At 45.3% G+C, this 25270-nt stretch overlaps 1 protein-coding gene across 2 annotated transcripts in view; it reads left to right on the top strand.

Annotated features, from left to right (window-relative positions):
- The first annotated feature begins 2907 nt into the window (after positions 1-2907).
- shroom4 (shroom family member 4) overlaps positions 2908-25270 on the top strand; it is a 41699-nt gene continuing 19336 nt past the window's right edge. For both annotated transcript variants that reach the window (XM_035605288.2, XM_035605279.2), the window contains exons 1-2: positions 2908-3277; positions 17828-17979. In XM_035605288.2, the coding sequence (XP_035461181.2) occupies positions 3155-3277; positions 17828-17979 (275 nt within the window). In that variant the 5' untranslated portion in view covers positions 2908-3154. The remainder of the gene's footprint in view (positions 3278-17827; positions 17980-25270) is intronic.

Here is a 25270-nt window from a genome sequence, read left to right as displayed (position 1 = left end):
CTCACTTCTTGGATGTAACCCCAAACAACTACAAGATATAAGTAACAGGCACTTACAGTAATCTAATCTATTTTTATGTTCAAATACTGTAACTCCCAGATTTTTTTTGTTAACCATTTGATTACACCCCCCCCCCCCCTTGTGATTTATTGTTTGTTTGCAGCTTCTGGTGAAATGAATTGTTCTCACCGCTGAACAAACTACACCCTGTTTCTGTTTTTAGCCCAAAACCTAAAAAAACCCCTGCAGAAATGAAAAGAATTGAAAGAAACGCGTGTTGGAGAGGGAAACCACACGTTCTTATAAACCCTGATCCTGCACGAGAGCATGAAGCAAATGTAACAGTTCAGAGTGTCTGTGCTCAGCGAGACGTCTGGACAGGTTCTCTCTCTTTGCTTCTCTCTGTCTGTCCCTCGTCCTCCGGACACATGGAGTCGCTCCCTCGGTGAAGTGGCGATGCCGAGCGTGGCAGCAGCATTCCACAACAGGGATTATCTCCGGTCCCCATCTCTGCAGTGGGAGTGTGGGAAAACTTACAAACCATTAAAGAGTCTGACAGAAAGTGGCCATAAGAGGCAGAAACACTCTGTGAATGTTTATTCCACACTGAAGCATCAAACTGTGAAAGAACTAAATAATAATCCTGGGAAAAGATTTACAGATCCGGACTGCAAGTATTATTTACATATTTAGATAATGCAGCTTAAACAGCGACTCAGACAGGTTTATGTGTAAAACACTTCTGATCACGTGACCTCTTCGTGGGAGCAGCCATTTTGAAGCTATAACTTAGCCTGTGACCATTTTTAATAAAACATTCCACATCAACCATCATCATCGACGTCATATCTTTGAGTTCAGACGTCAGGAAGACCGCGAGGAGCGAGGCTCTGGGAATGTTATGTGGGTGTGATACCGTATGTTGTGGCTGGCCCGCCGACTCGTGTTGCTGCAGGTTCTGCAGAACCTCGGAGCGGATTGGACGACAGCCAGCGTTGGGTCAGATCACGTTGATAATCGCTAACGTAATCCATTGGATCCATTGCACCTGATACTAAAATTTAAAAAATGGACGCAATTACAAAAGTTGAGTTCCACAAATTCATCTTTAAATGTGTTCAATGCAAAAGAAATGCTTCTATCGTTTTCCCCATTGGTTATTATATTATATATATACATAATCAAAATGTAGTCAAGTAATCATTGACAATGTAACTATAATCTGATTACACACTTTTTTCCAAATGTAATCTGGTCGGATTTTAGTTATGTATTTCATGTAATCTGATAAAATAAACCAGATTACATGTAGTCTGTTACTAACCAGCCCCGACCACGGCTCTGACAGCCTTTCCCTTCGTGGACAGAATGATTTGAATTCTTTCACATTTATTTTTTTGTGTAAAAGTCCAACTGTACGTCAAAGATGGACTGAGAATAACCAGGGATGATTGCGGTCACAATCTTTTCGTGTCACACACGAAGGAGAATTCGTGTCCCGACTGAACGAACGTCCATGGTCCACATCAGCAGAAACTCATGGAGCTGGGTGTGTGTGTGTGTGTGTGTGTGTGTGTTTGTGTGTGTGTGTGTGTCTGCAGTGTGTGTGTGTGTGTGTGCGTGTGAGTGTGTGTGTTTGTGTGTGTGTGTGTGTGTGTGTCTGTGTGTGTGTGTGTGTGTGTGTGTGCGTGTGAGTGTGTGTGTTTGTGTGTGTGTGTGTGTGTGTGTCTGTGTGTGTGTGTGTGTGTGTGTGTGTGCAGTGTGTGGGAGTGTGTGTGTGTGTGTGTCTGCTGCTCTGACAAAACAACAATAGCTCCTCTCAGCTGGAGCTCAAGAGATTAAACGCTGCGGGTCCAGAATAAAAGAGTCAACTTTGTTTTTGCAGGAGACCAATGCACATTTATTGTGTGGAAAACAAATGCGAAAGAAAAAAGGGATATTCATAATCAATAATCTCTATTTGTAGGGAGCTGGCTGAACTTGCAAAAATGTCACAACAATATACACTAAAAAAATAAGAAAAAATAATAATTAAAGAATAGAAATCAATTCAGTGATGAAAAGAAAGAGAAGTTAAACGAAATTTGAACACAAATACAAACAAAAATGAAATAAAAAAACATGAAATAAAATCGAAATTATTTTTTTAAGGTGTTATGATTCTAGAATTTTTTTAAATATCAACCCTGAGGTGATTTAAAGTATTTGTCATCAATTATCAGAGCAAATGTTGCATTTATTTGGGAACTTTGTTAATTTTTTGAATTTTAAAATAAAAAAATGTAATTAACTATTAATTAATTTAAATCAAAAATTATATAAGCCATTAGAAATCATAGTGCAGCAGTTAATATTTTTAAATAAAGTGTAAATTGTTAGTGCCTAACATGAACCGTTGCTGCTAATTGGCTGTTTGCCGCCTTGTTATTACAATACATCGTTTTTTCTCTTCTTCCCCCTGGCAACTCATCACTTGGCGTTTCTTATTGGATACTTAAAAAACAGAATCTCTCTCCCATTGGCAGACCCACCCGTCAATCACATCAAACAGTGGGCGGGGCCCAGTCCAAATCGCTCTGGGAAAAGTTTTTCCCAAAAGTTTGCGGCTGCTGTTAAACGATGGCGAACCCGGAAACGTCTGATGTAGATGTCAAAATAAAAGCACTTTAACTTTCTTCTTTTGGGGGTTAATAAGCGGATTATTAGCTAAATATATTGAATAAATAAGAGGCGAAGTTGTGTAATTAAAATACAGAAGGAGATTGAAACAGTAAATCACTAAAATGTTAGTTTAAAACAGTTGACCGGAAGTTCTGACGCACAGAGTGCGCGTAGCTCCGACTAGCTTGACACAATCCAAAACTTTTTTCCGCCCTCCCCCTCTCTCCCACTCGCTCCCCCCGTCCTTCCACACACACACACACACACTCTTCCATCCCATCCGCCCGTTGTTGTCGCCACTCAGCGGGGATGGAGAAGGCACCGAGGCACCGCTACCGGCGCCGCCGCTAAACACAAGCTAGCCCGGTCCCGAGACAGAACGAGCGGGGGGGACTACGGGGGCCGAGAAGAAGAAAAGCCAAAGTATCGGATAACGGATAACGGGTCCGCGCGGAGAAGGGCACCGGGACCGGGAGCGGGAGCGGGAGCCAGGATGGAGACGGTGGAGCAGCTCGTCTCCTTCCACCACATCCAGGTCCAGTTGAGCGGCGGCGCGCCGTGGGGCTTCACGCTGAAGGGGGGACTGGAGCACGGGGAGCCGCTCATCATCACCAGGGTGAGTCGCCCGCGGCTAATGGCACCAATTAGCATTTTAATGCGACACGTATTAACGCGTAAGTACCGCGTTGCGAAGTAACCGAGTACACTCAAAAGGTACCGTGTGTGAGTATTTATACTCTGTGATACTTTCTACGTGTACTCCACCACACGTCACAGAGTAGTCACGTCATTTATTCAAGTTATTAGACTGTTTGAGTTTCACGTGACTTTAAGAATATGAGCTGCAAGCTAGCGATTATGTTCCTTATCGATTAACCTGGCCTTTGTTATTGTTTTATTCGTGGTTTTTGGTCCATGAAAAGAAAGTTATTCGTGATTTATATTCATGCTTGACAAAGAAATACATGTAAAACGATATAGTTATTTATATATATATATTAACATTCGTGCTTCAAAACAATGACTAGTATTGAATGAGCTTCTTAATCCTTAATTGCCGTCGATTGATTAATCATCCTTAATTCTTGCCTCTCTTATCTTTTCATGATTTTAATGAATTTGAGATTTTGGACTTCATTTCTGCGCAAAAACTTTTGCACTAGTTTCATTTCGAGGTTTTGGTTAATTGTGTGTTTTTTGTTTTTTTTTCAAACAAAGAAATCATATTGATCCAGTTGTTGCACCACAGTCTCATCGTGGTTTGGTTTTAAACTTTTCAACTCTGTAAAGTCTGTCACTCCTCCGTCTCCTCTTCTGCACAGAATAATAATAATAATAATAATAATAATAATAATAATAATAATAAGTTATGGCCCGAAGCTGGAGCAAATATCCGGCGCTGGTTTGATGTTTGTCAGCCGTCACTGTGTATGAATGAAAAGCTCTGTAGGATCTAACGGAGCGGGTCGGGGTCGTCCAGCCTGGAGGTCAAAGGGTTCCCACAGGGGCGCGAACAGAGGGTTCCCCTGGGTTCCCGATCCCCCTCCCATTGAAAACAAGGCTCGGTTCGTCTTCCTGGTACGTCAGACGCCGACGGACGGACTGAAACCGCTCCAGCGTCTGTGGGAATCCAGGAATAGAAAGATTGTTAGAAACCAAGAAGTGTCTTGCAGCTGGCGGAGGTTTCAGGTGTGTGTGTGTGTGTGTGTGTGTGTTTTGTAAAGTTTGAGATTTAGTGTGTGTTCATGGAGTTTGGATGTGACCTCGTCCTGTGCGATAAAGTCGTGGTGGGGGGGCCGGCGTTTTCCTCGCGGCCTCTTCTCACGGTTTCACGCTGCGGGCGGCGAGCTGCTGGAAATAAGGAGGGTGTCTTTTGAATTACTGCAAGTAATTATTGGTGTGTGTGTGTGTGTGTGTGTGTCCAGGCTGAGGGTGGTCTGTGTGTGTGTGTTCAGTCCAGTGCATAAGTAGGCCGACTGAAGTGCAACCTCTGCTCTCTCTTTCTCTCTCTCTCTCTTTATGACTTCCCCTCGCTGTCTCTCGCCCACTCCGTTGAAAAAGTGGCGGCGGCGTAGACGTTGGCCGGTGTGCATCCATATTCACCACAGCACCACAGCGGGGGGAATGGAAAAGCCTGGCTCAGTCATCTGGAAACACACACACACACACACACACACGCGGTAACACACAGCCCCTGGGAAAATGTGACTGGGACTGCTAAAGGAGATAAAAATCAAACAGTGGTCTATGGCTGTTTTGTGTCCAGTGGCTAGTTAAAGCCCCCCCCCAACACACACAAAGACACGAACACACACACACACACACACACACACACACACACACACACACACACACACACACTAACACACACACACACACACTCGGGCGCTGAGTGCTGAACTGGAAACTGTGGTGGTGCAGAAAAGTGTTTAAAGTGCTTAATGATTAAGTGTTAAGTCCTTGAAGGAACGAGGAGAGAGACATGAGAACATAGTGTGTGTGTGTGTGTGTGTGTGTGTGTATATATACATGTATGTGTATATATATGAAAGACCAGATTGTATCCTGGGTTTTAGGTCTAGCGACGGTGAGAGTGAGTTACGTCGTCCTCCTAACAGAGGTTTACTGTGACTGTGCGAACTACAGCTGAATACAGTTAGAAGAGAGGGAGTGTGTGTGTGTGTGTGTATGTGTGTGTGTGTGTGTGTGTGATCCTCACATTTGTCCGATTTAAAAGAAGAAGAATAAAAAAAAGTGGTTTTGTTTAGTTGCTGATAAAACTTTATTGATCCCCGAGGGAGCTGAAGTCGAGCCAGTCGGAGAGTCGGCTGCATCCCAACAGTTTCTGCAGGAGTCAAATTTTTCTCTAATGATGACTCTGAACTGAAGTATCTTTAGGTTTAGGACCTTTAAATAAACATTTTATTCATCCATTCATCCATTTGTCTGCCACGGATCTGTTTTTTTCCTCCGCAATAACTAGTTTGTAAGACTCGTTTTTTTCCGACAATGAGCGTTTTGTGGTTGTTTTATGAAAGACCACGCGCTCTTTCGTCAAAGAGAGAGAGCGCGTGCCTGGAGACGCGATATCATTTTAATATGGGGGATGATGGTGCCCATTTCCAGACTGTCCCACCAGGAAGACACTCACTGTGAAAAAAAGGGAGGTAGTCGGTGGATTGTTGGTTTCGGGAAGTTACAGAAATCCCGAGCAGGTTTTTCTTTCCGAAGCTGTTCATCCGTCCATCCGACAAGGAGCGTCAGACGGAGCATTCTGGCCTCGGACCCTGCTTTACGACCTGGAACATGGGATCCCGAAGGAATTCCCAGGCCTGATGAGATATACTACCCCCCTGGCACGTCTGCTCCGGCGTCTCCTCACAGCCGGAAGTCCCGACACGTCGTAAACAGTTCATCGCGAGTGGTCGACGAACGATATCAATAATTACAAATCATAATGTTTTTGTTCTGCCAGAGCCGGTTTGTGTTTGACTGAGTGAGTCTGCTGTCTCTCTGGGGCAGTTGTGGACGTGTGTGTGTGTGCATATATATATATATATATATACATATATGTATATATATATATATATGAGGCCTATGACTGAGTGTATGAATGGGCCGGTTGCCCTCTTCCAGGACGTCCACGTTTCGGGGAGTGTGTCGGCTCCTGGAGGGGGAAGGGCGGCGGCGGCTTCCCCTAGTCTGAGACAGCAGAGAGGGACATAAGCCATTTGGTCAACATTCCTCCAGGAGCATAACAAATCACTAATGTGTGTGTGTGTGTGTGTGTGTGTGTGCGCGTGGGACGATATATCGTGGCAACAGAAAGTAGCTATCGTGACGGGGCTCCTAATTAAAACGTGATTTTTATCACAAAGTCGTCACGCGGCCGGAGAGCAGCATCTGGATGTGACGGGTTCATTTAATCACTTTGATTCAGTGAAAGGTCTAAAATATGCAAAATTTGATTTGTTTGGTTGCACAAGTTCACCTCAGACACAAAAATCTCTACAAAAGAGTTTGTTGTTTTCCGTTCGTGGTTGGATTCTTCTTCTTCTTCTGTCATTACTTGTGTGTGTGTGTGTGTGTGTGTGTGGGGGGGGGGGGGGGGGGGGGGGGGGGGGGGGGGGGGGGGGTGCACATTCCGTCACTCTTCCAACCAACATGCGAGAAGACGGGGAATTTGATTCGGCACAGATCAGACAAACAAAAGATGAAGACGACGATAATCTCCCTCCTCCTGTCGTTCCTGCTGCCGACAGCATGGATTTTTTTTTTTATAGAAGAATGTTTTGACATGTGGTCGAAGGTACGAGACCAAATGTCCTGGGTTTGGTAAACAGGCTCTTTGTGTGTGTGTGTGCATGTGTGTGTGTTCGTGTGTGTTCGTGCGTGTGCGTGCGTGTGTGTGTGCGTGTGTGCGTGTGTGTGTGTGTGTGTGAGCCCCTACATTCCTGTAAAAGTAGCCTCCAGTAGCACTCTGCTCTGCGGGGGGTAGATGAGGAGGATGCCATCAGATAGAGATGCTCTTGTCCCTACCATGTGTGTGTGTGTGTGTGTGTGTGTGTATGTTATTGTCCTAACTAACCTAAAACATCTGCTGTGCAGCAGCTCAGTCCACGATGGTGAATATTGATGAGACTAAAAAAAGAACGAGCGTATTCATGACTCCAAGAAGTTCCAAGAAAAAAGAAAAGTACCTAGTTTCTGCTCGTAAAAAAGTGATTATCTTCAAAACAAACGATCTGAATATGTCAGATTGGGCTGTTGGCAAATTAATAATGCAGATTCGGTGAAGAAATTTAATAAAAACAACATCATCAGATATCTGAGGTGTATTTTACTTCCACGAAATAGTTTATGTGCTCAAATCAAGAGCTGTTTATTAAACAGTACGTCTATAACTGATCAGAAAAATATGAAGAACGCTTCCAAAGCAGAAGATGACGTCTGAAAAACGTTGCTTTTATTTTTTCGGTCCAACCACCAGTCAAAAAACCCAAAACATACTGAATTTATAATCATAAAAAAATACATAAAAAACAGCAGATCCTCACATTTATTTAATAATATGATAAGTCGGTCCCACACAGAGCTTTGACACAATATTCATAATGGTCTTATACATGCAACTCTATGGTCAAATCGGGAGCTGGACCAATATTGATTTTCGTGGCTGATGCCAATATATGGGCTGATATGTACTTGAAAAACATATTTGGCAACAATTCGGGGATAAGATGTATATAGCAAACTGTTATGACAAATACATGTAATTGAGGTCTATGAAGAAAATAAACATCATTTGTTTTTGTTTTTTACATGAAATACAAAACATGAATCCTTTCTTATTGTGTATTGTGTGACATAAAAGATTCATGTAAACGCAGATACCGATAAATAGCTTTTACCAGCCGACCAAAGATTGAAGGTCGAGCTCTCGTAAACTCTAAATACTGATCAGATTCACTGTTCAGTCAGTTTTAACCTTTGACCTTTGACCTTTAAAACCTCCGAAACGCGTCTTGTTCCGTCAAACTCAAAAATACTACGGTGAGATGCCGATGAAAACTCAGCCGCTCTTTCATCTTGATTTGATATTATCCTGAAAACCGCCTGAGACGTTTCACTCCGACACAAACAGACAAACAGGAAGAAGTAGAAGAAGAAGAAAAGAGTTGTGATTGGAAGATGGAGGAGAAGAGAGAAAAGATGCTGAGTCACAGAAACGAGGTGGAAACACAAAGAACAGAGAGTCGGTTTGGATTCTTCAGATAAATAATCGTGGGTGGATCAGTCACGTGTATATAGGTGAAGTGTGTGTGTGTGTGTGTGTGTGTGCGTGTGCGTGCGCGCGCTCGTGCGTGTGTGTGTGTCAGTGTGTGTTGGGGCGGGGTTGGAATGTTCCCCTATCTCTGATCTGCGGAGCCTTTAGCCGTTTCTCTCAGGCTACACACACACACACACACACACACACACACACACACACACACACACTATAATAACAACCCTTCTTTGTGTAAGTACATCAGTATAGTGACCCTCACACACACACACACACACACACACACACACACACACTATAATAACAACCCTTCTTTGTGTAAGTACATCAGTATAGTGACCCTCACACACACACACACACACACACACACACACACACACACACACACACGCTGGAAGAAATGTCCAAAAAAATGTGGCTTCAATATTTCTGAAACAAAATGGAAGAACAACATGTTTCTCTCCCACGAATGCAGCGTTTATAAAAACTTTAATCTGGTTTTAAATTTAAGAAAAAGACGAAGAAGAAGAAGAAGAAGAAGAAGAAGATGAAGAAGAAGAAGAAGAAGAAAGAAAAAACAAGAGAACAATGTACGTCACCGCGTAAAGCAGCAAGACCCTCTGTCTCACATCAAAGATCCACGACCCAGAATCCTTTGCAAAGGAGGAGAAAAGTGCCACACTAACGCCCCCCCGACCCTGAAGAAACGGCAACCTGTCGAACGCTAACCCTCAGACGTCATCGAGATCTATACATCATAAAGTAGACCCTCCCTCCCCCGCAACACACACACACACACACACACACACACACACAACACTGACTGCCTCTAATCCACCATAATCCTGACACTCAAGGCTCAACAGACACTTAACCTTATTCTTACACTTGACACAAAGAGTGTCATAATCTCACACACACACACACACACACACACACACACACACACACACACACTATAATAACAACCCTTCTTTGTGTAAGTACATCAGTATAGTGACCCTCACACACACACACACACACACACACACACACACACACACACACACACACAGACAACATTGTTATTATTGCAGTTGTAGTGTGTGTGTGTGTGTGTGTGTGTGTGTGTGTGTGTGTGTGTGTGTGTGTGTGTGTTGGGGGGTGAAGAAGTCCTGACCCGAGGCGGCTGCAGTTGTTATTGTTTTTGTCCGACAGTCTCCATTTGTAGAACCTTCCCTTCCCCCCTCCTGCCCCCCCTCCTTACCCTCTCACACACACTCACACTCACACAGACACACACCTCAGCCATGTTTGCTTTTCCTCGGATTTCCCCAAAATTGCATCTTCATGCGAAGTTTTGGAAAAAAACTTGTTGTTTTTATTTCAGTTCTGCTGAATTCGCAATTTTTTTTGACCTGCACCTTTTCAAGGTTCGGTGGAACCGTTGTAAAATCTGTGTTGACCTGTGGGAATGCTGGTAATGCCGTGACACAAGAGTCCGCTCAGTTTTTTCTCTGAAACCCGCCTCCTCTCCTGGTTTTCCAACCAACGCCACTTCCACACGAGAAACAGTTTTTCCGAGCGATAATGTCGCATTAAGTTTGACTCAGCATCTGTGTTTACATGTTTACAGTTTATTGCGACGTGGCAAGTCCCTCAAACCAAAGAATGTACCACACACACACACACATACACACACACACACATAGTTCCGTGGCCTCCCTGGCAGATCGACTCCGACACAAGCTTCACTTTGTTTTCCTGAATCTTCTCTCATCGTCGTCATCATCCCTCGCTGTTTAAATAGGCGACCACTGGGCTTCTCGCCGGACGCGAAGCGGCGAGATCTTTGCGAGTCATAGCTTCCCATCGCTCTCAGAGCGTCTGAGCGGGGAATCGACATTTGCGGCTGCAGCGAGGAGACGAGAGGACGAGGTGAACCTCTTCCTGGTTCGGATATACAATATACAAGGACAATCAAAAGTAAAGGCATTGTTTTATAACTAAGAGTGGAGTCGCCCTCTGCTGGTCTTTCCAGAGAATACAGGCCTCAGGCAACTCCCGCATTGGCTTCATTTTACCAGACCCGGGGGACTTTACGTCCATTTGGTTCGAACCCAGAGGGGACAGCGCTAACCGCTGCACCACCGTGCTGCTCGTGGAACTTTTTGTGATTTTTTTTTTTTGACAGGAATTTGACTTCAGTTTTACAGCAACAACAGCGTCTGAGGAAAAGTTGGGGAGCGGCAGATTTGAGCTGAGAGGACGAGGTCATTAGGTTCAGACGAAGGAGTTAATGTTTCACCCACGTTAAAGTGTGTGTGTGTGTGTGTGTGTGCGTGCGTGTGATAAAGGGATACATTTACACACACACAGATGCAGTAACACACATAGTCTTTTGTTTTAAAATTGATGAATCAGTCCGACCCGTCTCTGGTCCCGCCAGGCCGCTGACCTTCTGACCCTCTGCTATTGTCAGCGCTGGTCACCGGATCTAATGGCTTCCATACGCCACCAGAAACACAGAGCCAGGGGTGTGTGTGTGTGTGTGTGTGTGTGCAGCATCAACGTGTGTCCTTAAAAAAACTCTCAAAGTTGAACTTTTTGTGTATTTGAGTCCAGCATCAGTTCCTTTTTCCACTTAAAGTGTTTACACATACACAAACCCATGCACGTATAAGTGTGTGTGTGTGTGTGTGTGTGTGTGTGAGATTATGACACTCTTTGTGTCAAGTGTAAGAATAAGGTTAAGTGTCTGTTGAGCCTTGAGTGTCAGGATTATGGTGGATTAGAGGCAGTCAGTGTTGTGTGTGTGTGTGTGTGTGTGTGTGTGTGTGTTGCGGGGGAGGGAGGGTCTACTTTATGATGTATAGATCTCGATGACGTCTGAGGGTTAGCGTTCGACAGGTTGCCGTTTCTTCAGGGTCGGGGGGGCGTTAGTGTGGCACTTTTCTCCTCCTTTGCAAAGGATTCTGGGTCGTGGATCTTTGATGTGAGACAGAGGGTCTTGCTGCTTTACGCGGTGACGTACATTGTTCTCTTGTTTTTTCTTTCTTCTTCTTCTTCTTCTTCATCTTCTTCTTCTTCTTCTTCTTCTTCTTCTTCTTCGTCTTTTTCTTAAATTTAAAACCAGATTAAAGTTTTTATAAACGCTGCATTCGTGGGAGAGAAACATGTTGTTCTTCCATTTTGTTTTAGAAATATTGAAGCCACATTTTTTTGGACATTTCTTCCAGCATGTGTGTGTGTGTGTGTGTGTGTGTGTGTGTGTGTGTGTGTGCGCTCGCGCAACTTTTTAATTTAAATTTAAAATATTTAGTCTGGTCCCGGGCGCGCGGCTAATAAAAATATACGAGTGAGGAGGACGAGACGTACTGCAGAGCGGCGGCGGCGGCATATTTTAAATAATTTACTGAAAATATTCTGGTTGAAAACAAACACAAGGAAGCAGCTGAGGCGGCCGAGTGTTTACGGATGAATGTTTTTGTGTGTAAGTTGGAGAGGAATTCCTGAACGTTCTTCAATAAACGTCAAACGGGAAGCGAGGACAGAAAGAAATGTTTTTTAATGCTCTGCAGTGACGCCATTCCAATCAGACTGAAGCTGGAATGATTGACAACTGGTCAGACTTATTACTGGATTCTTGTTCCCAAAGAATTCCTGGTCTGCACAGTTCTGCTTTCAGACTGAACGGGAACGCCGTCGGTCAACCGTCACAAATATGATTTCAAATGTTTCGTTCTGTTCGTGATAAACAGCTGTGGAGAAGGAGAAGACCTGGAGCCCGATGGATGGAAAGTGGGAAAATCGAACATGTGTGAGATTCCTGTTTGGAGGAGGCGAGTCCGTCTGAACTCGTGGTCCGAGGCCGACAGGTCCGGGAAACGTGGAGGGAAAAAACCCTGCAAGAGCTGAAACAAAACACCGACTGTTAACCTGAGAGGGGGAAGAAGAAGAAGAGAGGGAGAAGAAGAAGAGGGGAGGAGAGGGAGAAAGCGAGTGGGCGTTTCCTCACATGTTGCAGTTCGTCCATGTGACTGAGCTGCAGCAGGTTTCTGTGGTTGATCGATGATAAATCAATTTGTATTGATCAGATATGATCAGAACAGTTTGTTTATTCATCTCTGAGACACTTTTCTATCCTCTACTCTCTTATCCTTCCCTCCTCTCTCCTCTCCTCCTCTTCTGGCTGTGTCAGTGACCCAGGGTCTCTCCTCTCTCCTCTCCTCCTCATCCTCTCCTCTCTCCTCTCCTCCTCCTCTCCTCTTCTGGCTGTGTCAGTGACCCAGGGTCTCTCCTCTCTCCTCTCCTCCTCATCCTCTCCTCTCTCCTCTCCTCCTCCTCTCCTCTTCTGGCTGTGTCAGTGACCCAGGGTCTCTCTTCTCCTCCTCTCCTCTCCTCTCATCCTCATCCTCTCCTCCTCCTCTCCTCTTCTGGCTGTGTCAGTGACCCAGGGTCTCTCTTCTCCTCTCCTCTCCTCTCCTCTCATCCCCTCCTCCTCCTCTCCTCTCCTCCTCTCCTCTCCTCTCCTCTCATCCCCTCCTCCTCCTCTCCTCTCTCCTCTCCTCTCCTCTCTCCTCTCCTCTCTCCTCTCCTCCTCCTCTCCTCTTCTGGCTGTGTCAGTGACCCAGGGTTCTCTCCTCCTCTCCTCTCCTCTCCTCTCATCCCCTCGTCCTCCTCTCCTCTCTTCTCTCCTCCTCCTCTCATCTCTCCTCTCCTCCTCCTCTCCTCTTCTGGCTGTGTCAGTGACCCAGGGTCTCTCTTCTCCTCCTCTCCTCTCCTCTCATCCTCATCCTCTCCTCCTCCTCTCCTCTTCTGGCTGTGTCAGTGACCCAGGGTTCTCTCCTCCTCTCCTCTCCTCTCCTCTCATCCCCTCCTCCTCCTCTCCTCTCTCCTCTCCTCTCTCCTCTCTCCTCTCCTCTCTCCTCTCCTCCTCCTCTCCTCTTCCGGCTGTGTCAGTGACCCAGGGTCTCCTCTCCTCTGTGTGGGGCATCATTGTCTCATGTTTCCATGGAAGAGGCCGTTTAAGGACAACACACACTCCACTTCACTTCACAACATCAGGGATCAATGGAGCAGGATGCCAACACACACTCTCTCCTCGCTGCTAGAGAGTTTTTCTTTTTTCCCTCTGGGCCGGTTCCTCCTCCTCCTCCTGCTCCTCTCCGCCACGATAAAGACGGCCTTGTGTGAGCGTGGGCGTGAGGTCGGAGGAGCGGCTGATGGAGGCCGTGTCTCTGTGTGTGCAGCTGTACGAGGACGAGGCAGCTCATTTGTCACGGATGAATATTTTCACAGTCCAACAACAGCTCTCGCCTTGAACATACTGTCACGGAAGAAGGTGTCTGACTTCCAGGGATTGAATCCCCCAACGCTGGCAGTGAAACTGAAGTTTTGCGGAAATTAAAAAACTTAAAGAAGACAACTGGAGGCGAGAAGAGGGCCTCATGAAAACTATGGGGAAAAGGTCTAGAGACATCGGTGGTCCTTGTGCCTCGCAGCCCGGGACGAGGAAACTCAATAGGGGCCAATAATATTTTTCTCATTTTTTTCTCGCAATGAGATTACGTACAAAGACGCGAGTAGAAGCGAATTCCGCGAGCGCCGTGGGTGGCGCGAATGACGGAAAGCGATTTAGCGCATTTTCGGCTGCAACTAACTTAATTATTTTCATTATTGCTTTATATCTTTTTCTTGATTAGTTGTTTGGTCCATAAAATAGACGGCAGCAGTTCATATTGGCAGCGATTGAAAAGCTCCTGTACACGACTAAATGGACCGTGTGAGTAAGGAGAAGTCTGGAGACGGGAAGAAAAGTCCTGAAAGGATCAACGTAAAGAGAAGTGAGCCTCCAGACTGGGAGTTGGTTTCATGTCATTCTCTTTCCCAGACAGGAGTCGAGTTCCTCGACCTGGGTCTGGAGAGTGGCTCAGACTCACTCGTGACGCTGAGCCTCAGCCAGCCGTGGAAACCAAGGTGTACTCAAAGAAACTCGGTCCAAACAGGAAAATGTGGGAGAAACCGAGGCTCCCGCAGAAAAAGACTCTGGCAGCGTCGCACCCGTCAGGTTTGACGGCTCTATCGAGCCGACGGTCCCTCGCACGTCTCCACACTCACACACGGATTCAAGTTTAGTCGAGAACCTGCAGCAACCGGATTTCCTGATGTCCGAGGGTTGGCAGGGAGAGCCACTGGTTCCTGAAAACTTCCCCCGACAAAAGGGGGGGGAAAAAGAAACGTTCCCATTGAATATTTCTTATCATCTTCTGTGAAATTGTGATTTCTCGTGGCGGATGAATTTAAGTACTACAATACCCATCAGCCCCTGCTGCAATAGCTGCAGAGAAGAGGCTCACAAGAGTTTTCCTGTTCACCACAGACGTGTTGACGTGATGTCACTGATTCAAAATATAATTCTTACCACGTTTATCTTTTTTTCATATCTGCATCTTTATGAGATCTTTAAAAGGTGATCAGTCGGGCTTTTTAAACACGATGCAGCGGAGCGTGAAATGAGCATTTAAGCGTCGGATTGAGTTTTTGACAAGATGCTTAAATAATGATGATGATTATTTACTCCTGGATGTCGTTTATTTATTCATCACGTCCGCTGCTTTTTCTCAAATACACGTGATGAGGGCGTTCAGACGTCCAAACAGTTTTAAACTTTTAAACGACTTTTTAAAAGATGTTAAAAACATAACACGATCGCAATGTACCGACATGCATCGTCAGCTAAATTCTTTTTTCCCCCCAAAACACATGACGAACTGATTCCAGCCTCTGTGTGTAAATACCGAGTGAATCCTTCTGTTTTCTCTGGAACGTCTTTGTGTAAACAGGAGAAACAGTTTCCTTCACTTTGTTTCTTCCCAGATCTTATGTATACGTGTGTGTGTGTGTGTGTGTGTGTGCAGACCAGCTCAAAGCGGCGTTACACAGAGAACTACTCATTTTCTCCGTCTGGACCTTCCAGTAATGTGAGGTTATAAATGCACGTGTTTAGGCTCGGCCTTGCAATGACACCTGCACACGAACACACACACACACACACACACACACACACACACACACACACAAACACACACACAAACACACACACACACACACACACACACAAACACACACACAAACACACACACACACACACACACACACACACACACACACACACACACACACTGTTTAATATTGGAAGCGCAGATCTTTGCTTTGCTAATCTTCTCTGTCAGGGCTGCACAAATATACACACACACGCACTAGCACACACACACACACACACACACACACAGACACACACACACACACTGTTAATGATCTTCAGGCTGGAGCTGATGATCGTTTCAGTTTTCGATAAAGAGGCGGTTGTCTGGTGTGTGTGTTTGTGTGTTGGTGTTTGTGTGTGTGTGTGTGTGTGTGTGTGTGTGTGTGTGTGTGTGTGTGTGTCAGATGATAGCCCAGTGATGATAACCTGTGACCCGCCTGGGGATTCCCGCTTTTTTTCTTCCCTGGGCATAATGACGGGCACCATGCCACACGCACGCACGCACGCACGCACGCACGCACGCACGCACGCACGCACGCACGCACGCATGCACACAAGGGCCATGAAGTCACCCCTTCAATCTAAAAATAAAAGGGTGTGTCCTACTTGTGTGTGTGTGTGTTTCAACACACAGAGAGGGCATTCTTCTTCTCTACCTACCAAGGGGTGACTTCACCCAGTCTGGACATGGCACACACACACACACACACACACACACACACACACACCCACTCGCTCCACGTGAATCCTCTGGAGATTTCCTTCTTCTTTTTTTCTGGAGCTTTCATTTGTGTTCTCACGTTCGGGCCCTTCGGACGGAAAAGTTTAGGATAATATCTGGAAGCAGCTTCACAGAACTGGTGACGGAAAGAAAATCTCATATTCTTCTTCGTCCATTGATGAATTGAATCTTCCTTCGCTCTTCCCTCTTCCGTGTTTCCCTTTTTCACCCACTTGTCTTCTCCCACCTCATACTTTCCTTGTGTTTGTCCTCACGTTCCCGTCCTAGCTGCCTTCCTCTTTTGTCTTCCTCCGCACTTCACCTTCTTTTCCTCTGAGCTTATATTCCCCTCGTCTTCTTCGTCACCTTCCCTTCCTCCCTAACTCTCTCCCTTTTCCACTTGTCCTCCTTGTACCCTTCCCTTACTCCTTCTCTCAGTTATCCATTGGAAGATGACAGATGCGTGAAGGGTGTGTGTGTGTGGTGGAAATTCCTTAATTTTCACACTGTATGTCCCCATAGCAACCAGCACAGAAGGTGTGTCCGACCCAGACTGTGCAAAATCCGTCATTTCATGCTGCGGCTACAGAAAACACAGAGCTCGTCTCTGATTGGCCGGTTGGTATCGGGGCCAATAAAAAAAGCCGTGACCCGTCTCCATGACCTCGTGCTGTGCAGCCAGAACATTGTTCCAACTTCCAACCCACGGAATCTTCTTGTTTTTAAATCCTGCCGAGAATCTGAAGTTTCCCCAAATTCCCAGATACGTCAGGCTGAATTCAGAGGAAGCTGATACGAGTTGTTCGCCAGAGGTGAACGGTCCGAGGCCCGAGGTCTGGAGCGGTTACTGGCAGTGAACAGAAGTAACACCAGCATTCCAGGTAGAGGTCGTCATGAGCTGCTTTCAGACCTGCACTGATGTCCGAATATTTTTGCTTAACTGTTCCGGAGGGCCAAATGTTTGCTTCTGAGACTCTTTCTCAAATAAATACATATCAAAAAAATATGAAACACTTTTTTTTGCCTAAGTACGTTGGTAAGGATTGTTAATTATAGATTATCTATGAAGGGGCCATATTCCTAAACACCCTCCTCCCTCCACCACACTGTCGTCGTTGGCCCACTTCTTTTCCTGTCGCTGGTCCAGTGTGTGTTCCCGTCTTTCTCTCTTTCATCCCGCCTTTCTTCTTCTTCTTCTTCTGCTTCTTTCGTCTATTGATGTGATTTATGGCTGAACCCGAAACCTCGCACCACCACCCGACAACGTTTCACCTCCCGCTGCCGCCTGGAAAAAAAACACACACACTCTCAAACATCCCAGCAATGCATTAACAACACAGACTTCACCACACACACACACACACACACACACACACACACACACACACACACACACACACACACACACACACACTGTTACTGAGGAATGTGATGGCTTTCTGTTTTGGAGATGCTCTTTGGGGTTACGTTGCCACGGCGATGGAGACAGTTTCAGGAAAAATGTCCCCCTCAAAAAAATGTGTGTTAAAGGCGTCGACTTGGCAACGCAGACTTTTTCTTCACCGACTCTTTTAATTCTTACCATTATCTTCTTCTTCCAACCTCAACTCGATCCTCGCCTCTTTGTCCGCAGATCGAGGATGGCGGGAAGGCGGCCGGCTGCGGGAAGCTGAAGGTCGGCGACGAGCTCATCAACATAAACGGCTCGGTGCTGTACGGCAGCAGACAGGAAGCGCTCATCCTCATCAAGGGCTCGTACAGGATCCTGAAGCTCACGGTCCGGAGGTAAACACACACTCCACGGCGACAACGTGAAAATCATTGTTTGAGCGTTAGTCGTCCCTCTTCTTCTCTCCTGACACTTTCGCCGTCTTCACGCTGACTCGCCGAAATGTTAAGGAAGGTGAGAAGGTGGGGGGTCCGCTGGGAATTCTCGAGCCAGACCTGCAAACACATGAAAGCGACGTTCGCAGATAGAGGAGGTTTCACAGGACGTGACCTCTGACCCTTAGGGTGTCAGAGGGGAAGCAGATAAACTCCGACGAGCTCGGCGGTGTGTGTGTGTGTGTGTGTGTGTTTGTGACTATTTAGAAAAGCAGAGAGAAGATAAAGTTACATTGTCAGTTTCCTGTGATTCAATTCTATGATTTTTTAAAGCAAAAAAAAAAAAATGCCAGTATTTTGCAACTGGAAAAACTAAATCCGACAAAAACATACTGTAAACAGACTTAAGAAGATTTTTTATAAAAAGATCCAAATAAAAGTCAAACCTGAGAGTAATCTTCCTGGATTTTAGGCCAATGAGAGGAATAATTCCCGCCCCTGCGTCCAGTTGGCGTCTTCACGTGGACGCAGAGGGTGTGTCCGGACACGAGGAGAATTCCAGAATTCCCTGCAGCTGTTTGTCCCTCGTGCTTTTCAGTTCATCATTACATGACATTCATATTTAGTCTTTAAAAACTACAACAGCCTCTTTCGTGTTGTTTTTTTTTTACCACCTAGTGGCTGTAAGTGGAAGTGCAGCACATATACAGGTCTGTTTTTAATGTGTCCCTTGATATTTTTTTCTCAACTTTTCCAAACACCTTGACGTCAAAACGTTCCGCTCCAACTGGAAACCAGCGTGACATTATTTTTCTGCCGATGCTTCGACTTGGTCGTCGGGGAAACAGCTGTTATGCAGCGGCTCGCCCCGCTCTGGCTGTGAAACCAGATCAGCTGCTCCAGTGCACACACACACACACACACACACACACACACACACACACACACACACACACACACACACAGACACACACACACAGTGTGTACAGTATGAATGCACATTCACAGACTCAAACAGACAAACAACTGGTGATGAGATTCACACTCTGTGTCTCAGTGTCTGGTATGTACGAGTGTCTAACTCGGGAGGGACTTTCCCCAAGAGCGTGTGTGTGTGTGTGTGTGTGTGTTTGTGTGTGTGTGTTTGTGCGTACGTGTGGGTATTAATGCACCATACGTGCTACACATTTTTTAACAATTATTGAAATTATTATGGATTCTGCCAATTACTTTCTTGATTGATCAATTTACAGATTATAGTCTAATAAAAAAAGAAAATGCACATTGCAAAAACTGGCAAATTGCTTGTTTTGTCCAAACACAAATCTCTAAATCAAAAATACTATGATATATTCATTTTGAATATTGAAAAACTGCTTATACTTTCTTTTTATAATCTATGAGCTAAAGTCTGACCGATGTGGATTTTTGACACCGATATAAGTAAGTAAAAACATTCCAATACAGATGTATCAGCCAATATACAATATATATACATTAAAACGTGATCATTCCTAAGATGTTGTTAGCAAACCGTTATCGCAAAGAAATTGATATTTTACAGTTTAACCCTAAATTTTATCATAATAATTATAGTACAACCAATTATATAGAATTTTAATCAAGAAAAAAACATATTTCTCTTATGGAAAATATAAAACATAGATGTTGTCTGCATTTTTCCATTCTTTCAAATACAAGTTTATATATTGTCGAATATACTATACGTCAGTAATATCGGCCGATATTTAGCTCCCCCTGTGGATTAGAGCGGTAAACACTACGGAGTTCTTTAGATCTTAAAAAAAATCGATGACCTCATGGAGCTCAAACCAAAGTACCTTTTTTCTTAATCTGTAATCTTGAGAAGAGAAAATTCTCTTCTGCTGTTCGTCTTCTCTGAGCTTCAGCTTAAAGTGAAAACCTTTGGTTCTCCGTCTCTGTCCGTCTGGTTTGACCTCAGACGATTATGCCGTGTGATAACTTTTTATGCGTTCTCACTTTTATATGTTCTCATATAAAAGTGTCGAATAAAACTCCCACTTCTCCTTTTTCTTCGTTCCTTTCCCCTACTTTCCTCACCACGACTCCCTCGCTCTTCCAAGATGGCGCCTCTCCAAACCTTCCTGCCAAACTCCACCGAGCGACCGACTCCACCTCCTGTGTGTTTTGTGTATTTTAGAAAGTGTGAGACCCTTTTTCTGTTTTTTCTTCTTAGCTCAATTAAAACTCACTTAACCTCAAACTGAGATGGAGAGAAGCTCCAGATGGATTTTCTTATTTCCAACACACTCGCCGGGGTTTCCCCTCTGCAGCGTTTCACCGCGGGAGCGCTGGTGAATGAAACGAGCTTTGTACGTATTGGGGTTTAATTACACGATGTAAATGCGGAGGAAGGAAAACTCTGAGAGATGACGACGTGTGTCGAGTTGGAAAATGTTAACTTTTCTCTGGCGTTTGATATGAGAAGCTTGTACTGGATTCATGAAAGGGTGAATTGTGCTCCGAGTGGTTTTCATAACGTGAACAAGTTGTTGCGTAACAACGGAAATGAAAAACACTTGATTCCCATATTTTCATGACTTTTTAGCACGGATGTTAAAACCCCTTGTCCACTTATTGTGATGTACTCCCGTTCCTCTCGCATTCGTCAGTTTGCTGTTTGAGCTTTTTCCTCCGTCCCTCAAAATATATTCTGCTGCGACTCGCAGCGGCACTGTCCTGAGCGACGAGGCCCGGCGGGCCACGTCTGGCAAACCACAGGAATTTACTGGGCTGCCCCGGCAGTTCGGTGGAGGAGGCACAAGGCGGCGTTTGGGGTTTTTTACTTCACGGGTTGATGCCTTGCAGTCGTTTTTAACGAGGAGCCGCGCGGCTGTTTAACAAGTCCGCTGTAGAAATCCACTATTGTACGGAAAACAATACAACAAAGTGTGAGGAGAGGAAGAAAAACTCAGCCGATGTTTGACCCCGAGCTTCGCGTTACAAGATCACACTTTTACTGGCGGCAGAGAGAAGTGACACAATGGATGCAGTGGAATCAGGAAGACGGAGACCGCGGACGTCTCCAGCAGAAGTATTTATTGCAGGAGCTCGATGTATTGAGGAGATTCAACAAGTGGTCAGTGCATGGTGTCCGTAAAAAACCTGCCGGTCTCCGTGTTTAGTTAGAGCCCGACCGATATATGTAATCCCATAATATCGCCAGATATGAGCCTTTCACAGACGTATCGATATCTTCACTTATTTTTACTGATCTTTCATTGTACATCGGCCGATCGTATCGGAAATATTGTACTCCCTAATATGGATATCGGCATCGGCCCCCAAAAATACATATTGGGTCGGGCTCTACAAAAAATCCTCTGTGACCTTCGCCCTCTCTCCCGACTGTTGAACACCAGGAATATTCTTGCGTCTTTACATCTTTCGTGTTTATCGCTGACTGGTGATTTTTTCCCCCCGATATATTTCTGGAAGGTAAAGAATGTTTGGGGATATTTTGTTGGCTCGACCTGGAAATGTTCCTTCTATACTACTTCCTGTTTTCACAGACCTTTTGTTAGATCCCACTGTACTCTCTCTCTCTCTCTCTCTCTCTATGAGTGTGTGTGTTTGTGTGTGTGTGTCGGGTTTTCTCAGCGGGCTACCGCGGACGAGGCCGGAGGACATTCTTTGGCTTTCCCATCATTTCCTGCTCTTCCCAAAACTTCCTGTCCAGTTTCGGACTCGGCGCGTCGTGGGCAGATTTCGTGCGTTTGTGTTAAAAGAAGCGGCGGACAAAGACACAACAGGTTTATTTACGGCGGCTGATGGAACAGGAAACCGCTCTTCACATGCATCTGTGCATGGATGAACAGTATGAAAGTGTGTTTTTATATTTGTCCATTCAACTTAACACGTGTTGACAGCTTTACGTGACAGTGGAAAAACTCCAATACCCAGAAATCCTGCAAGGTTGATTTAAGATAAAGCCAAAGTTCACTAAACCAGCTTTCAATCTGTAATGTGGCAGCGCCAGCTGGGTCCAGTTCCTCCAGAACCAGAATACCCAAAGAAAAAGTGCAGCTGCTTGTTTTTCCTTTGTCTGATATGAATCTTTTTCTTGTCACTTTCTACAAACAGTGAAACACTTTGGATATACATCTCGTCCAAATTCAGAAGCAAATCCAAACAAATGCTGGGACAACGTCAGATTACAGGGCAGGAAATTATCGCAACAGACTCACTTTTTACTGAGTTTTTTGTTTCAGGAGTAACAGTACGTGGCAGCACGACCCACTCGGCGAACATGAGGAAATTAAAACGATAATAACAAGGCTTATATGGTGTCTGATGTTTTGACAGGGTAAACAGGACTATATGACGAAGCTCTTTCATCCCGAGCCTCACTCTTTCATCCCGGTTACACATTAACCAAACATGTATTTGTGCCGAAGGCTGAACGGGCCGGAGGGAAGAGGGAAGAGCAGATGAAAGAAAGGAAACAGGGAAAGTGGGTGAAAGAAAAGAGTTGAGGTTTGTGGCAATTTTCTTTTTTTAGGTATTTAGGTGAAATAACCCTTTTTCGGACATGTTTTGACACGTTCGCAGACCCAGATATGAACTTGAGCTGTTTCTCAGATCCAGTGAATCGTCTGCGATGGAAAGCCAAAAGCTCACGCCGTGATCGTGAAGCCACAATCTCACTGCTCACACTCGTACGTACACGTCGGCGCCTCTGGACCGGTCTTGGCTAGCTTCAAAGAAGAAGAGGAAATCGGAGTTTGTTTGATTTCACAATGCTAAAAAGTACGAAACACGCCACCTTGAGCACGTGCCGTGACATATGAGGCAACATTCATCCATCCATTTCTTTCGCTTATGTTGGATCGGACAAGAAAGGTGTTCCAGACACGAGCTCTCCTCGGCCACCCTTTCCAGCTCCTCCTGGATGTGTAGTCCCTCCAGCGAGTCCTTGGTCTATCTGTAGGTCCCCCTCGCAGTTGGACGTGTCCGGTAGACATCCACAGGAAGGCGCCCAGGTGGCGTCCTGACATGATGTCCGAACAAACCTCAACTGACCCGTGTTGACGCAAAGGAGCAGCAGCTCTTCTCTTAGACTGGGCCCAGACGCCCTATGGACGGATGCTCATTTCGGCCTCTTTTATTCCCGATCTCGTTCTTTCGGTCACCACCCAGAGTTCATGACCACGGTGACGCCCTCAACACTGCTCATGTGAACAAGACGCCGAGATCCTTCACTTCAGGAACAGAAGAATCTCTGGCATTTGTAAACCAATTACTCGGCTTTTATCAATTGATTGCTGAAAAAATAATTGGCAGAATAATCTGTAATGATAATAATCATTAGTTGCAGTAATCAAATAGAGCAGCCGGTCACGTGTTGAGACAACCAGCCATAGTCAAGATTCCTGGAGGGATCTTTGTTGTAACACATCTCGTCAACAATAATTTCGCAAAAAACTCGTGATAAAGTTGATTCTAACTCTTCTTCCCCTCCAATGTTCTACTAGACTCTTCCCCTGCTCTTCAGGAATCTGTCTGTCAACCCTCACCTTCAGGCGCTCCAGATCTTCTGCGTCTGCACTCTTGGGTTTTTCTCCTCTCAAGACCGCCAGACATCAGGAGAAAGTCTGCGACATCACTCGCACTCATCTTGGCGTTAAGACCGCAGACGGACGGACAAACGCACACACATCCCGTTGTTCTGATCTTTGTACCACAGGGTCCCTGGAGACCGGGACAAGACCGATGCCTTCGGTGCCAAGATCCATGAAGCACAATAGTCTGCCCCCCATCGCTGCTTCCCAAACTGAACAATAGACATTCTTGGCATTCCTCAAGACCTCTTCCTTGCACACACACACACACATACATAAACACACACATCCATACACCCCTCTGCGTCTGATTAGAGCCCTGGCTGCGAAGAATCTGGTTGTGACGCATTTTTTAGGATGAGTTATTATGTCGTGGATCATTTTGTGTGTCTGTGTGTCTCAGTCGGTGGTTTGCTCGTCTGCTGTGACATTAAATCAACACAACGATCACAGACGGGGGGCCGCTGGAAGTCGGAGCCGTTGACGAGTGAGCGCATGAGATCGGCAGCTTCATTAGCAACGAGACAAACAACGTTGATTCGTTTCGAAAGGGAGTTCTGGTTCCTGTTGGAAACTGTCGTTCTCATGCTCATGATGCTTCGGACGTGGAAAGTCCAGTCAAACTTCCCCGAACTTCAATAAAGTCGAGACAACTTTGGATTTCATAATCTCCACTTGGTGGAAGCAGCGAATCAAAGAATAAAGTTTTTGCTGCTGATGGTAGAAGCAGAACAAGTTCAAAACTGCACCTGCGACCATCCACCGATTGGATGCTACCACCTGTCAATCACTCCGTATCCACGCCTCCAATACAAAAGGTGCTTTATGGTCTATTTAAAATGAACATCATGTAATTGAAGAAGACTTGAATCTAGAGATTGAACCATAAACTCCTCAGGAAAAAAGTGAGAAGTAGAGTCATTTTCTGATAGTCGCCCTCTGCTGGTCATTTTTATTTTTACAGTCCATGATCGCAATACGTCACCTTGAACTGTGGTAACTTTTGACGGCCATTTTTGAATATTTTACAGACCCTAAGATGAATCTGTTAATCGGCAGACAGCGTGTGTGTGGTACAGTTCTGTATCTGTGTGTGTGAGTGTGTGTCCGTCAACTCCGCGTGTGGTCTCCTACAGTTTTATCTGTCTCCTCTGGCCTGGTTTTTATTAACTGGCCCATTTAAATTGCGACTCCGTGACACATGATGCTGGTCTGACTCCATACGCGCGCGCACACACACACACACACACACACACACACACACACACACAAACCGTCTCAGATGTACACAAAGTCCTCGAGGCCACCTTGGACATGCACACATGTTAAAAATATGTGTCTGCGTTATGGAACGGAAGAAGAACCGGGACGTTAGGTGTCATCACACTAAATCAGCGGTGTCTAGAGAGAGAGAGAGGATACTACCTTTAACCTGTAACCTTGCACGTCCCCTCCTTTTTACTACTTTCAGTGCTTCAGCCTCAGCAGGACTTTTAACTTTCTACTGAACATTTAGTGTCTAATAGTTTATATGATCATTACATTAAAATTTACACAGCAAATGGCAGCACAGATTACACACACACATACATACGCACGTATACACACACACACACACACACACACACACACACACACACACACACACA

This window comes from Scophthalmus maximus, chromosome 12, assembly GCF_022379125.1.
Source record: "Scophthalmus maximus strain ysfricsl-2021 chromosome 12, ASM2237912v1, whole genome shotgun sequence".
NCBI lineage: Eukaryota > Metazoa > Chordata > Actinopteri > Pleuronectiformes > Scophthalmidae > Scophthalmus > Scophthalmus maximus.
This window is presented reverse-complemented; position numbering and strand designations above follow the sequence as displayed.